At 43.6% G+C, this 15997-nt stretch overlaps 1 protein-coding gene across 1 annotated transcript in view; it reads right to left on the minus strand.

The window, feature by feature from the left end:
* Positions 1-1776: 1776 nt before the first annotated feature.
* The window catches only part of PRKAG2 (protein kinase AMP-activated non-catalytic subunit gamma 2), a 217480-nt gene continuing 203259 nt past the window's right edge, over positions 1777-15997 (minus strand). The window contains exons 11-16 of the mRNA XM_054725929.1: positions 15060-15186; positions 12223-12388; positions 11866-11903; positions 10670-10816; positions 6461-6554; positions 1777-2877 (exon numbers count right to left, since the gene is read on the minus strand). Of these exons, the coding sequence (XP_054581904.1) occupies positions 2846-2877; positions 6461-6554; positions 10670-10816; positions 11866-11903; positions 12223-12388; positions 15060-15186 (604 nt within the window). The 3' untranslated portion in view covers positions 1777-2845. The remainder of the gene's footprint in view (positions 2878-6460; positions 6555-10669; positions 10817-11865; positions 11904-12222; positions 12389-15059; positions 15187-15997) is intronic.

The raw sequence follows: 15997 nt of genomic DNA on the forward strand, positions 1-15997 counted from the left end.
TGACCAGGAATCAAACTGTGACCTCCTGGTTCATAGCTTGATGCTCAACCGCTGAGCCACGCTGGCGGGGCAGATCTAGTAATTTTTATTTTATACTGGACATTATGGGTATGTTATAAAATTTTTGGATTATGTATCTTCTGAAAACTATTGAGCTCTGTTTTCATATTGTATGTGGTGAAAGGTATGGAGCAAAGTTCTTTTTTGCATATGACTACAGTAAGTCCTCACTACATGTCATCAATAGGTTCTTGGGAACTGCGATTCTAAGCAAAATGAGGTATAATGAACTCAATTTTACCATAGGCTAATAGATAAAAAACAAGAGGTAAGTTCCTATGGCATATATCTGCTCACAAAAACATCACCAAAACAAAAACATAAAGACTCAAAACATTTCTAATGTTAAACATTAAAATAAATGTGAGCTATACATAATTCAAGAAAGATTAATAAAAACATGATTTACCCAATTTTTAGTGACTCCGTGAGTGACGTGGTTGTAGTGGTGCACTCACACCCATACCCACACTCACTCAGGCTGGGTCATGTGAGACAAGTTCACCTCACTGCACACCTTGGGATGCATGTGGGGGGAACCAGTTCCCAGAAAACACCATGCAGTCGAGAAGCACACACATTGGCCTCGGCCAGGAATCATTTTTTCCTCATGAACGTTATAATGAAATGATGTGTTTTGAAGACCTGCTGTATCCAACTGTTCCAGCACCATTTGTTGAAAAGACATTCTCCATTGAATTGCCTTCACGCGTTTCCCAAAACTCAGTTGCCCATATATGGGTGGGTCTATTGCTGGACACTCATCTAGTCTGATGTAGTTGTCTGTTTTTACATCAACAGTATACTTTACTGCAGCTTATGTAATAAACCTTGAAATCAGATAGTTTTATCCTTCCAACCTTGTTTTTTCAGAATCGTGGCTAATCTAAGTCCTTTGCATTTCCTTTGAATTTTAGGATCGGCTTGTCACTTTCTATGAAAAGCCTGCTGGGATTTTGACTGGTACTGTTTTGAATCTATAAATCAATTTTAGGAGGACTTATATTTTAGCAAACTTGAGTCTTCTGACCCATGAACAAAGTATATCACTCCACTTATTTAGGTCTTCATTAATTCTCTCAGCAATATTAGGGCTTTTTAGTGTATAGGCTATACATTTCTTTTATCAGATTTACTCTAAATATTCCATATTTGGTGCTGTTTTAAAAGGGATCTTAAATTTTTTTATTTTTGATTGCTCGTTACTATATAAAATACAATTGATTTTTGATGATCTCTTATCCTTAAATTTTGCTAAACTCACTTGTTAATTTTAGTGGTTTTCTTTTGTGGAGTCCATTTGCTTCTGCACATATACCATTCCTCTTATATCTGGCCAACTAGGAATGGAAAAATTGGCAGCTAAGCACAAGAAAATCTGCATGGCCGTTTTAAATTAAATATAGGGTGTCCCCAAAAATGTCTACACATGCTTTGAATAATTATAATGGCAGTGTTTATTAAAATACATTTCATTTCCAAAATTGAACTATCAGCTGTTAAAGTGTGTATACATTTCTTGGGGACACCCTGTATGGAGAGATGTGAAGTTGAAGAATCAAATCACTAAGGGTTATTTTTGGATGATGGGAAAAGGATATGAGAATTCATGTTCTCCTTCATTTGGGGAGAAATATCTAAGTGGAAAACTGCATATATAATTTTAATTAATATATGCTGAAACACATGGTATTTTAAAGAACTCCTTTAACAAAATGGTAGTTAAGATTTATTTTAATTTTTCAATCTGAAAAACAACAAACAAACCCCAAAACAAAAAAACAAACTATACTTATATGTACAATGTCAACATTTTCAGAGCACTTACACTAGGAAACTGTGTTTCTCTTCAATCGTATGACAGCACTGTCTGTGCCGCAGTAACGTTTACAAACACAATCGCGTCAGCAGTCACCCAGACAGCATGATTTCACATTCACTGCACAAGGCGTCTTCCCGGCACCCTGCTTCCTCCTCACCGCCCAGCAGAGCAGGGCCCCACGTGCTTTGAGAGCTTCGGCTTGTAAAACCCACGGTGGCTGTTTTAGAAGTCACATCCTTTCCCGACCCAAACTTAAAGAATGAGAAATGTGCCATTTAAAAATAACAACTGATGGTTTACCAATGGGCATGGTGACATTTACCCACCAAAAGAGGTGTAAAAAAATCGTATGAAAGGGAAAAATAAATACAGCGGTTGTAAGTAGTCTTGTTTACGCTACGTTTAAGAACAATTAAACATAAACGTGCCCTTAAAGTTTTAGAAAGTAGCTATTTATGGTCAAATTACAACTGCTGGACAAACCTGATGAAGACAAACTGATTTGGTAAAGGTTCAGACTCACACGCCAGCAGGCATTTCCCCATGCGCCGCGCCGGCTGCCACGAGCAGCCTGGCGACCTGCCGCTGTGTCCGACATAAGGCACTAGGTCTGAGTATGCCGCACACTCGCCTTATGTCACGTTTCCTGTTCCATACCAGTGAATTCTTGGAAATAAGAAAATAATAAACATTTCAGGACACAGTGCACTTTAATGACATACAGCACTTGAAATCTTTCAGACAGAGGTCTGAAAATAGCCTTTTAATGCAAGCCTGACCCTTCAAAAACATATAGTCCTCTTTTTTTATGCTTAGTTTCAACATCACTGGAAAAAATACCCATCACTAAACCCTGATATACATTCTTGGCCATTTTCCTCTCTTCCATGGCGTCAGTGTTCATGAGGCAAAGCGTGACCCAGAATCTTAGTTCAAGTCCTGCAAGGGCTCCATTCACAAAAGTCATTCAGTTTTCGGCTCCTTTTGTTTGACACCTGCCAGTAGAGGGAAAATGAAAGTTTCAGAGAGAGATCAAAATCCCTGACAGCACGTGCTCCTCCACATCGGAGGCCCCTGTGTGCTGGGCAATGGACGGGCAGGGACTGAGCAGTGTGCTCCAGGCTCCCACCTCTACCCACCATGACTGCAGCATGCTTTCAATCAGTATTACGTACTGTCATTCTAAATATGCGAGATTAATTCAGAAAAGGATTCTGCTGATAAAGAATTGTAAAATAAATGTGTATTTACATTTTAGTGACGATGCAAAGTACTTCCACTGTACATATAAAAGTGTCTTAAAAAAAGCATTATACACATTTAAGGATAATTGCACATAACACCAACTTGATCTAGCCAGGATATTTCAAAATGGATTGGGAGAGTTATTGTTTTTCTCATCACAGCAGCTTCTCTCCCATTTTCTCAGCAGACACTCAACTTTTAAAAGAGATTAACAATCTATAAAAAAAACAAGGGGGCAACCCTGGCCAGTGTTACTCAGTGGTTAGAGCGTTGGCCCTCACACTGAAGGGTTGCAGGTTCAATTCCCAGTCAAGGGTATGTACCTGGGTTGCAGGTTCCATCCCTGGCCCCTGGGGGGGGGGGGGAAGGGGTGTGGGAAGCAACCAATGTATGCTCTTTCTCACACCTCTCTCCCCACCTCCCTTCTACTCTCTAAAAAATCAATGAAAAATATACCCTTGGGGTGAGGATTAACAAAAAATAAAAATAAATAAGGGACTAAAAAATTGTGGCTAATGCCCTCTGACTGCTGACTCATTGGTTGTATGTGTAGATACTTAGATTCATTTGGGGAGTCTGAGTTAAGTTTGACAATGAACTAGCTTTTTGAAAGAGGGACAATGTCATTATATTGTATCAGTATCCTTCATGGGGAATTGTGTCCATTATCGGTGAAAAGAATAACTCTGGTACCTCTTATTCACATCTTGATTATTCCATAGACATCCACCCAACAGTGCTCTCCTGGGTATGGTGCTTACACTCATGGTTTTGGTTTCAACTCCAAGTACCTCGGAAGGGACCAAGGGCCTGTATCGGCCTGCTCATTTCTAGTTGAAGGAACAGAGGGGCCCGATGAGGTGCGCAGCTGGCACACACGCACAGCTCTCAGGGGTCCCGGGGCGGGGCTCACCAGGCGGACCCTGGGATGCTTATTCCAGGCCGCTCCCACGCACGGGAGCATCAGGCCCGGCTGCTGACCTGTCCCGGCAGCCCCCGCGTTCTGACAGGTCTGCTCCCAGTGTCCACTTGTCGTTATAGGAACACAGAGCGTTCTCCTAAACAGACAGCATTATCCACTCTATATTATAAAGACTTCTAATTCGGCTCCCCGTCTTTATCACACCCCCTCTGTGGTAACAGACGTTTCCAATTCCTGCTGCACGGCAGGTCCCTCTCCCTAGAGGAGCATTAACGACTTAAGAGTTTTAAATATCAAATCTGGATGGACATGTAAACCCATCCAGCCCAATGTGCTCATGGTTGAAGACATGAAGGCATAGGGAGGATAAAGAACTGCACTGTTTACTCCGAGTTTGCGATGCACCACGGATCTTGGCTGCAGGGACAGCCGAGAGCCTTCCTCCACCGGGAGGGGGTGCCTTTCTCTGAGGCTGCCAGCTTCTGTGCCCACATGGATGATTCTGCCCGGAGGGGAGGCCTCTTCCTAAGCGCAGGAAGGGCTGTTCGCTGTCTATACATGTCATCCCTCTCTGGCTGGGTCCGCCCCTCAGCTGGACGCGGCCTCGGAGGGCTGTCCACTGCCCACATAGCTGTGGCTCACGGTCAATGCTTGGAGCATTCCACTGCACGAACAGAACAAACCGGTCCATTCTTCTGCTCAAGGAGACCTGGCTTGTTTCCAGCTTTAGTTTAATGCTATGAACAATCTCACATTCATTTATTCTTTTTATCAACATTTCATGATTATAAAGGTTATCATGAGTTTCATGTTCCCTAATATCTGAAGTTTTAAAGTGACCACACCGGGCCCCATGTCTGGTTTCTGCTTCGGAAGGTGTGGGCGGGGCCCTCGGTGCACATTTCTGACAAGCACAGGTGCTGCTGCCGCCCTGGGCCCCAGGTGTCCCTGCTCTACTGGAACCACAACCTTGGGGTTCCCACTCAGGGAATGTGATGCCTTCTCATGGGCGGTGGGGACTCCTGAAGGGCGGCATCTTTAGGTGAGAGGTCAACTGTAAAAACTAGTCTCAGCTAGTTTGATTTCTGAATGAAAGAAAAAATCAATACTGTAACGTAGTACACACACTTGAATGTTTAACTTCTAAGAGTTCAAAGTGCATGTCACTTGTCTCCTGTCATAGCATTCTTGGACTTGGTCTGTGTGGCCCAAGTGTGGGTTGTTTGTATTTTTTAAAAAAATATATTTTTACTAGAGGCCTGGTGCACAAATTCGTGCACAGGTGGGGTCCCTCAGCCTGGCTGGCAATCAGGGTCAATTGGGGGGTGGGATGGGGGCTGGCTGGCCGGGGGGAGGGACCATGGGAGGTTGGCCAGCCACTGCGGGGAGGGACCGTGGGAGATTGGCTGGCCATGGGAAGTTGGCTGTGGGAGCACACTGACCACCAGGGGGCAGCTCCTGTACTGAGCGTCTGCCCTCTGGTGATAAGTGCGTGTCATAGCAACCGGTCAACTGGTCACTTAGGCTTTTATATACATAGATTGATTTCAGAGAGAAAGGTAGAGGGAGAGATAGAAACATCAATGATGAGAGAGAATCATTGATCGGCTGCCTCCTGCATGACCCCTACTGGGTATCGAGCCTACAACCCAGGCATGTGCCCTTGACTGGAATTGAACCTGGGACCCTTCAGTCCGCAGGCCAACGCTCTATCCACTGAGCCAAACCAGCTAGGGCTGTGTTGTTTGTATTTACTGGGGGCAGGGATGGGGAGGAGGGGGAAGAAAAGGAAAGGGGCTGGCGGGTTTAGGACCCCTAAGTCCCCCCACTATTAAACGAGTGACACAGAAGGAACACCAACTCTTTTCCAAGGCTGCGCCACCCTGTATGCTTCCGGCTGGGACCCTGGGGGGCACTCAGAGCGAATCTGGCAAAAATGAGTTTAGCCATCGGTGCTGTTTGGTGGTTAATTAATTTCCATGCACTATTCATGGAAAAAAATCTGTTATGTCTTTTGATTTATATACCCAACACACTAGAAAGTCATTTTGTTTTTGAAGTATAGATGGTGTCAACAGTTAGAACCCAAAGAATTTCTCTCCTGTTTTCCAGTTAGCAGTCCTAAAAAGAAAGCAAAACTGAAGGGTCTTAGCTTTTTAATGGAAAAGGTTCTGATGAACTTGGCAATGAATCCTCGATTATTCGGGCACTGCTGGGCAGAGAGGGGCTGAGTCAGGATACTTTCTACTAACTTTTCTCTTACTCAAGTAGAAGAATAAAACTCACAACCACAAAGGAAATGAAAATGGTTTACAGAGGAACGCATAGAAGCCACCCTCCGGAGGAGGAGCAGCGGCCTGCGTGCCCTGCCTCTGTCTCAGGAGGGGAAGGTCAGAAACTGGCCTTTGTACCTGGTGGGGTGAGGATGAGGGCTTGCAGAATATCTGACAGGGAAATAATACCCACAATACTATCTGCTTCATTCACTACCACCAGCCGATGGACCTGCAAACAAGAGAAAAGTAGGCCACGTAAGCAAGTTTAAATAAAACACTTTAAAATGGAAAATAGGAAAAAAATATCTTTCAGATACTCTACAGTGAATCCATCCCACAAATCACAGAAAGTAACAGCATACAGAAACACGGGAAGGTCTTTGGCTCTGCAGTTCAAATGTGATGCTGATCTGCTTGACTACATTTTTTTTTTTTAATTTAAGATTTTAAACTTCTATTGGTTTTTAGAGAGGAAAAGGGAAAAACATCAACGTGAGAGCATAACATTCATCGTCTGCCTCCTGCGCGCCCTCTACCAGGGATCGAGCCCGAAACTTGGGCATGTGTCCTCACCGGGACTCCAACCAGCAACTTTTTGGTGCATGGATGACACCCAGCCAACTGAGCCACACCGGCCAGGACTGCCTGACCACACACACACACACACACACACACACAAACACAAAATATATATATACACATATGTATGTATGTATATATATGTATGTGTGTATATGTGTGTGTGTGTATGTGTGTGTATATAATTTTATTGATTTCAGAGAGGAAAGGAGGAGAGAGATAGAAACATCAATGATGAGAGAGAATCATTGATTGGCTGCCTCCTGCACGCCCCCTACTGGGGGATTGAACCCGCAACCCGGGCATGTGCCCTTGACCGGAATCGAACACGGGACTCTTCAGTCCTCAGGCCGATGCTCTATCCACTGAGCCAAACCGGCTAAGGGCATGCCTGACTTCTTTTAAGAACAATTTAGCCAGCCATGTCCAGCTGAGTTTTCAAATTTCACAATATTAGTATATGAAAGATACAACTCAAAACATGAAGTACAATGTAGCTATCATATTCTCTTAAACAGTTTTTATTTTTAAAAGTATCTCAGTTTCTAACAACTATCAGGTTATGTTTCATGTGGGAAAAAGTCCAAATGAGCACTAATAGGCCACTGCCCTGGGATCGTTTTTTATTTTTTTTATCATGTCTCTATGAAGTTAATAATATTCAGAGGATAAATGAATCAGTAAAGCAAAGTAGGTTATAGTCATGTCTCTTTCTCTACTTGAAAGCCTTTTATAAACAAGTAGGTCATGTTCTGAGGTATTACTCCAGCGAAGCATCCTTAGAGCAGGAAAGGAAGGAGAACATCCCACGTCAGATTTAAAAGCTTGAGAACTGCCGAAACCGGTTTGGCTCAGTGGATAGAGCGTCGGCCTACGGACTGAAGGGTCCTGGGTTCGATTCCGGTCAAGGGCATGTACCTTGGTTGCGGGCACATCCCCAGTAGGGGGTGTGCAGGAGGCAGCTGATCGATGTTTCTCTCTCATTGATGTTTCTAACTCTCTGTCCCTCTCTCTTCCTCTCTGTAAAAAATCAATAAAATATATTTTAAAAAAAATAAATAAAAGCTTGAGAACTTACTACCGGTCAGTTCCTTTGGAGACCCGCTCCTCCATATGGAACCATTTAACGCCCTGGTCCCCCTGGCACAGAGCGGGGATGCAGGAGGGAGATGGGAAGGGGGGAAGTTGTTTTATATTTTGTCTTTTTTGTTGTTGTTTATCCAGCCCTCTCCCCATTGGCGATATCAGCTTGTTCTCTATACCTATGGGTCTGTTTTCCGTTTTATTTATTCATTTATTTTTTTTAGAGTCCACATATAAGTGAAATCATATGGTATTTGTGTTTCTCTAACTTATTTCACTCAGCATAATATTCCCTAGGTCCATCCATGTTGTTACAGATGGCAGGATTTCATTGCTTTTTATTGCAGCTGAATAATATTCCATTGTATATATGTCCTTTATCCATTCATCTATCGATGGACACTTAAGTTGCTTCTGTATCTTGGCTGTTGTGAATAATGCTACAGACACATGGGGTGCATATATTTTTTCCAATTAGTGTTTTCATGGAATTGCTGGCTCATAAGGTAGTTCTATTTATAAATTTCTGAGGAGCCTCCATACTGTTTTCCATAGTGGTTGTACCAGTTTACATTCCCATTAATGGTGCAAGAGGGTTCCCTTCTCTTCACATTCTTGCCAACACTCGTTGTTTATTGATTTATTGCTATTAGCCATTCTGACAGGTGTGACGTGATATTTCATTGTGGTTTTATTTTGCATTGCCCTGTGGATTAATGATGTTGAGTATCTCTTCATATGTCTGCTGTCCATATGTATATCTCCTTTGGAGAAATGTCATCACTGGTACTGCATACCCTTCTCCTAACGAACTATGATGAAGCTGAAAATTGTTTTTTTCCCCCTCTGAGAAGTCACCTGGTGAAAGAAATTATTTTAATGAGGAAAGCCAGGATGGATAAGTTGAGAAAACCGTTCAATTACATATTTTCCTCAATGACCTATTTCATATGACAATGAAATTTCTTTTGTTCACTGGATGAACTTCAAGGACTAGCCAGATACTTTTTTCTTCGACCTGATGTGACAGGTGCTCACAGAGAGCTAGGGACACAGAGGAGCTCGGCGCAGAGCTGTCACCCAGAAACAGTCGCCGTTACCGCTGTGGTGGGGTCCTTCTGGCTGCTTTTCCGTGTGTGCATGTGTGTCACACAAAGAATCACGCTGTTATGCGGCACTGTAATGGCTTTTTCTCTTAGCAATATCTTGTTAGTGTTTTTCTATAGCATCAACATTCTTTAACACGAATGTTAATCGTTATAAAGGATTCCACCATTTGGATGTCCATTGTGTTTATAAATAGGAAGGATGCCTTATCTATTTCTGATTATCATCTTCAAAAGGCACACAATTCCAAGGACATTAATAAAAAAGTTAAGACATATTCCTAAGTCAGTTACACCTCTTTGCAAAACAAGTAGTGATGGATATTAAATTCAGGTAGAAAAAGGAAAGACTCTCCCAGGCGGTGTGGCCCAGTGGCTGAGCGTCAACCTATGAACCAGGAGGTCACAGTTCAATTCCCGGTCAGGGCACATTTCCAGGTTGAGGACTCAATCCCCAGTTGGGGGCATGCAGGAGGCAGCTGATCAGTGATCCTCTCTCATCATTGATGTTTCTATTTCTCCTTCTCCCTTCATCTCTGAAATCAGTAAAAATATATTTAAAAAAAAGAAGAGAGACAGGGAAGACTTCATATTGAGATTCTAGTGACACACTGTCAGCCATGACAGCTGAAGCTGGGAGTCACCTCGGAGGAGGGCAGGAGGCAGGGCTGGGGGGGTTCTGCAAGGCTGGCTCCCAGGATGGAGCACTGTGCCCTGCTTCTCACCAAACGTTCAGAAAGCAAGCTAGTCACTTGTTATTAGCTGTAAAATAATCAGGTACTTTTATTCTTGGACTGCGCTCTTGCATTTATGATAATCATCAAAGCAGACTTATCGTCATGAATTGATTTTGCCTAATTAGGGGTTGTTCTAGAAGGAACATGGTTGCATCCTTCAGTCCTAGAGGGATGAAAAGGAGAATATTCCTCTTCCTGTCTAACAAGGAAGGGAAAAAATGGTTTTAGGAATGGGCACACTGAGTTAGATAAATGTCTAGTAACCTCGTCTCCTGGCCCTCGGCACTCACGTCCGTTATACTTGAAAATCCTACAGCGGTAAGTACAATGGGACATGAGTGCCGAGGGTCAGGAGACAGCGTTACTACACATTTGCTATTGACCTAAATCGTGAGAGAGAGGTACTGGGGGGGGGGGGGGGGGGGGGGAGAGAAAATTACTTTAACTTGAAAAAATCAGAATACATTTTATCATTTACTTTGTTAAAACCATATAATTGCACCTTTTAAACTTTTGATTTATAAATACCCATTGCCCTAATGGAACTTGAAGCTCTTGGGACCTGTTTCTTCAAGTATGTATTTTTTAAACATGGCAGTATCTTAAGAGTTTACTTGATATCAGGACTTATAAATTGCACTCAGTGAATATTTACAGATGACCCACTATGTGCCAGGTAACATGTTAGGTTCTAGAACAGGGAACTGTGTCCTCCCACTGAACTTGAAGGTGGCCCCATGGGCCAGTCCTGAGATTCACAATTCCTGAGGCGCCATTCACTGGTTACAGCTCCTGTGACTTGGCGGGTGGGGGAAAGGAATGTGGAACAGCCATCTCACCTCCGCTCTTACTATTCTATCCACAATGGTCTCCAATATTTCCAGCTTGCTGCACTTGACCACGCCCTCGAAATACTGGGACCGGTGCTGAAGCGCCTGGGTCACGGTGATATCTAGGTTATTGTATGTTTTTTCAGCAGCAAGGTTCTGTAAAAAAGTACCAGAATGCATTACGTGCTTTCATTTAAGTTCACACTGGTGACCGTGATTAGTAAGTTTAAAGCCACGGGATTTTAAAAACATCAATGCTTATGCAGGACCAGCACACCAGCTTGTAACGTGTCATCGCAGTGAGAATTAAAGCTTACAAGGCGGACCTTAATCGTGGAGCAACTTTGTTAATTTGACCGCATGTCCTCCTAAAGGTTTCCCCTGCCCCCCAAGGCTCCTTCCTGAATAAATCGTCTTTTGAGAGTTGGACTAATGGAGGGTGAAGAAGTGTCAATGGACTCTCCCTAGGAGCCCCTAGGGATTCTCATTAACCTGAGCAGGCCCCACTCAGCCAAATTCCAATGAACGTATTTTCTGGCTTCTCTTATGTTAAACAGAAGAGGATGAGACAGAGGCCTTGGGATAGCTGCAAAGGAGCGGTTAAGGCTGGGGTCAATAATATGGCCCCAATGATGCACACATGTGGCACTACCAAGTTTCAGTTCCCATTCTTAGAAGGAATGGAAGGCTCTAAGGAAGTACATTTAAAATGAATGAGAAAAAAAGCATCATGTGGAAAGATGGAGCACCAAACTCAACCAGGGATTTACCTAACTACCTGGTACATTTGCTGTCGTCTTTAGAACAGCTGTCCCCAATCATCAAACAACGGGATGCACATGACTACAAGTTCATGTGCACTAAGTTCGGATGCACTAAACACGTGCCCGTTGGTGGAATAAATAACGTCTCCACATAGAACAAAGGCCATTTAAAATATATACGCATGCTGTGGTGACGGATAAACTATACCAGACATGTACTGAAAAGACAAAGATTTATAAAATACTACTAGTATATTATTCATTGCTAAACTAATGAATGTTAAAAGTACAATTACTACAGGGCATCTATGGAATTCTCTGATAAGATCTTTACACTCCAAAAAGCTAGAAATCATTAAAAGACGGAAAAATCACAAAAACAAATTAGTATGTTTTAAATGCATTTTAGATGACAGGTTTAGCAAAATTAAAAATACTTACAATTACATCAAATTTGGAATAAATATCTACGACTTTCCCTAAAATGAAAATATATGTTAGAAAAGTATCTTAGGAATAAAAAATAACATTTAAAATCAATCTTAATTAGGCCATGATTAAGAATTACATATTGCTAAATAGAACTAGCGTGTCTATTTTTAAATGAACATGAAATCCTGTATTAATGGCAAGTGTGAAAATATGCCAGTTTAAAGTTCTTATTATCTGGAGTGCTCCTCAGCGCTGCATTTATTCACCATGTCTGAATGTTCCTTTCCCCCACTTAGCTCAGGTGCGAGGCCATCTGACAGCAACTTTACTGAGATAAATAGTTTTTCTGTTTATGGCCAAACAGACCTGACTCGTCCACAACAGGCAGGGCGGACACTCGTCTCTCCACGAAGACGTTCAGGGCTTTGATGATGGGCGTGTCGGGGTGGATGAAGGCGATGTTGTGGTAGGTCCCGATTCCCAGTGCGTCCAGGTTCTGCTTCATGAAGGCGGGCTTTGGCATATCGGACATCTGAGCGGGAGGACAAGTGCCAACGCTCTAGACCCAAACGGGCCTCCTTCACGCTCACACATCCACACGAATAAAAACTAGCGCGACAGATTCAAGCCAGGCTTTCCTAACCATCTGAATCAACACGAAAACGTTACACTAAGAATTGTCTTTTGTTCAAACCAGTTTAAGTCCAGTATCTTTAACTACTTAGTAAAACACTGCAAAGTACTAACAGTGTGACATTTCCCCTTCTCTCTGCCCGCTGAAAAGAGGACAGAAGGGAACAACAGGTCTCTTTGGAAGTGAAGACCCAGAAGCCACCAAGAATCCTATTGGTCAGTATTCACGGGAAACCCCTGCTCCCGGGGCCTCACTAGGTAATACGTATGGGAACCCACACATTTCCAAACCCGCGTGTTTGATGGTGGCGGTCCGAGCTGTAAGCTCGTCCTCACACCATCCGCCTCCACTCACACCCGGAACTCTCCTGTGGAGGACTCCGGTTTTTGTCTACTAGGAATGAAGGACAAGCCAACTGAACAGAATTAAAAAACCCTTTAAAAGTTAACTTTTCTTTTTTTTTCACGGCTGTTTTAGAGGAGGAGGGAGAAGTCAGAAGAGAGAAGTCTAGGGTCACATTTGATTAAAACAAAATAGGGTCTATGGTTTCAAAAGTCCACCTTTTATACAGGGTATAGCTGATTCCATCCTCCTGGTGTACCTTATAATTATCGGGAAAGATGAACAATTAGAAGAAACAAAATGTTCAAGTCAAAGAGTTCATCAATATTCAAATCATGAGACTCCTAGAAATTTAGAGAGAAAAAAGAAAGCCCTATTAGGTCATCTAGCCCGTTGTGATGCAGGATAACCCCTGTTCCATACTGTGTGCTTAGGCTGGCGGCCACATGTCCCCAGGGGGGCACTCCCCTTCTCAGAAAACGAGCTCACACTTCAGTGAAAGTCAGATTTTGAAACTCCTCTAAAGTTCTGTATTTTGATCAGAAAACCTCTGGCTATTCAGCTATTCTACTAGCATGGCTCTCATTACCATATTGGCCCAAATACAAGGCAGCGCCAGCAGAGCAGCCTCCTCTCGTTCTATAGGGGAGAAAACACAGGGGCCTGTCTCAAATGGCTGCTCCCTGCCCACGGCAGCGAAGCCGGGGGAAGGTGCCGGAACCTGACCACTTCGCCCCGGAGTCACCCGCCTCAGAGTCACTGGACTCGGGGTGGGGGATGGGGGAGAAGGGGCTGAAAGGCTGCTGGTCAGCCTGCCCGCAGTGAGGTGGCAGCCACTCAGCCTGGCTGGGTTCCATCACTTATAAATGGGATTAATGAAAACACCTACCTGAGAGGGTGGTGGTGAGGGTTAGATTCATCATGTGACCTGCTTAGGACAGTGCCTAACTTACTGTAAATGCTGAACAGTATTTAGCTCTCGGGATGAGAATTACTTTAAAATGCTTCTCGAAGGGGTAAATTGGGCTGGGGCCTGTGGCCCTTCATGCCCGCCCACCCCGGTCCTGTGAAAGCTCGTTGCTAAGGTGACTTCGTTCCCAGCTCATCTGATGTCAGGTCTGACCAACAGCACCTCCATGTCCCAATTCTTCCTCCCTGGATCATCTTTCTACCAAACCTCATGCCTTTCTGTAAATGACGCTTCTCCTTCCTACCTTCTTCCTTAGCATTAATTTAAACATGAGGAGTGTTCCTTTTCCACGTAAACTATTGAAATATGGGACTGGTTTGACGGACAGGAGTTTCTCCCAGTAAGTACACGCTCGGTGCTCTGGCCCGCAGAGGTGGGCGGTGTTCCCCCCTCCAGCACGCCATTCCACTGCCTTACTGAAGCAGTGGGCAAGGAATGGGAGAGCTAAGCTGAGGCACATTGTTGATGTCTAGTAACTTCTTAAAAAAAAAAAAAAGACTCTTCAAATGATCTCTTTTGAACCATGAATGAAGCCGCCTATTGGTTCTAGCTGACCCATTACCTGTAACGTCAAATTCAGTGCAAATTCAGTGCATGTCCTTAACAGGAAAAAAATCAAATTCAGTGCCTGTCATTAAAAGGAAAAATTTAAAGCCCTCTTGTGAACACTCGGTCCCTCTGAGCTCTTTGAAACCTGCCGACCGAAGAGGGTCTAAGTTCTGGATGATTAGGAAACCATTTGTATGGTTATGAAATGCAGTTGAGAAGACGTACAGATGACACAGCCCTAATTTGGACCAACATGGTATTCTCTTGCCAAAATTTCATTTGCTTTGGGTTTCCCTCTCACGGCTGCCGTTAAGCCAATTCTGGGGACAGTACTTTTGAATATATGTTTCCAAAACCACGACCCCAATAAAGCAGCGGAAGGCAATCTGCTATAAATATTGGCTCAATTCATCTTGTGTAGTAATTCCTCAATCAGACTGACTTGCAAATTAGAATATTTTAGGTGATAAAATATTCTAATTTAAAAAGAGAATTCCAAGTGTTTTATTATTTGGATATTTTTTAATTGGAATCAACTTTTGAGAATGTACAATTCAAATAGCATAAGTTGAGAAACTGAAGTTTAGAAATGGAGACCTCACAACTAACGATTTCTGCTACTGAGGGCAACAGGACCCAATTTACTTGAAGTAAATTAGTTATAAAGTAGATGCAGCTATGTCTTTAAAAACACTAAAAACTACTTACAAAAAGCTGGAGGAACTTGAGGATTCTTTTGTGGGTAAGTATATAAAGTGCATTCCCACTGATAGGGTCAATAACTGGCAATCTGTGGATTTTATTTTTGATCAACGAGTTTACAGCATCGAAGAGGCTGCGGGAAAAGCCATTAAAGTGGTTAGGAGGCTTTCAGGACAAATGAGGAAGCTTGGACCACCCCCGCTTTCAAAGCCATTTCCAGTGTTGTTACATTACAATCACGAGAGGTCGAATGACTTAAAACAGTGGTTTGGAAAAGTTTTAAAGTGGAGATCTCAGTAAATATTCTGATTTTTTTTTTTTTTTCACAATCTGTGCTAATAAATCTCAAACACAAGTGTGAGCTACAAGTCTCTGGCGGTTTTCTAGAAGCACATTTACTGCATTTATTTGAGAAATGACAGATGCCAACCCCTAGGAAAGCTAAAGGGCGGCACCAGCAGCGGCAGAGGCAGCTGTGGGCGGGGGCGGGGGGCAGGCCTGGGCTGGCCGCGGGCTGCCTCCTGCTGGGCCGGCCACTTCTGGGCAGCTCTGGCCTCTCCGGTGACTGCCCACCAGGAGGCATGGTAGGTGTGTCTGTTGGGATTTGGAAATAAAATACTAAAAATCAATATTCCAGTTTTTCTCGCTGGGGTTCTAGAGTTAAGAATGCTTTCAGATAAGCGTGGGAAAAAAATGTAGGGGCTGGAAGACTTCGGAGAGGGCAGCCCTTCTCCCGGGCCCCCTCCGGACCCCTGGCTGAGAGACTGACTTTTCAGCTTCACAGCAGTCAGCATGCTGCGTACTCCCGGGCAACTCCCCCCACGGTCTCACAGGTGGGGGCAGAGCCAGGGATCTGCAGTCCTAATGGGCTGCCGGTGACCTGGACTTTCAAACTGCTTAGCATGACCAGCTCCCTAGTCCATTATCAATCCCGTGCATCAATA

Source organism: Eptesicus fuscus, chromosome 14 (assembly GCF_027574615.1).
Source record: "Eptesicus fuscus isolate TK198812 chromosome 14, DD_ASM_mEF_20220401, whole genome shotgun sequence".
Classification (NCBI taxonomy): domain Eukaryota; kingdom Metazoa; phylum Chordata; class Mammalia; order Chiroptera; family Vespertilionidae; genus Eptesicus; species Eptesicus fuscus.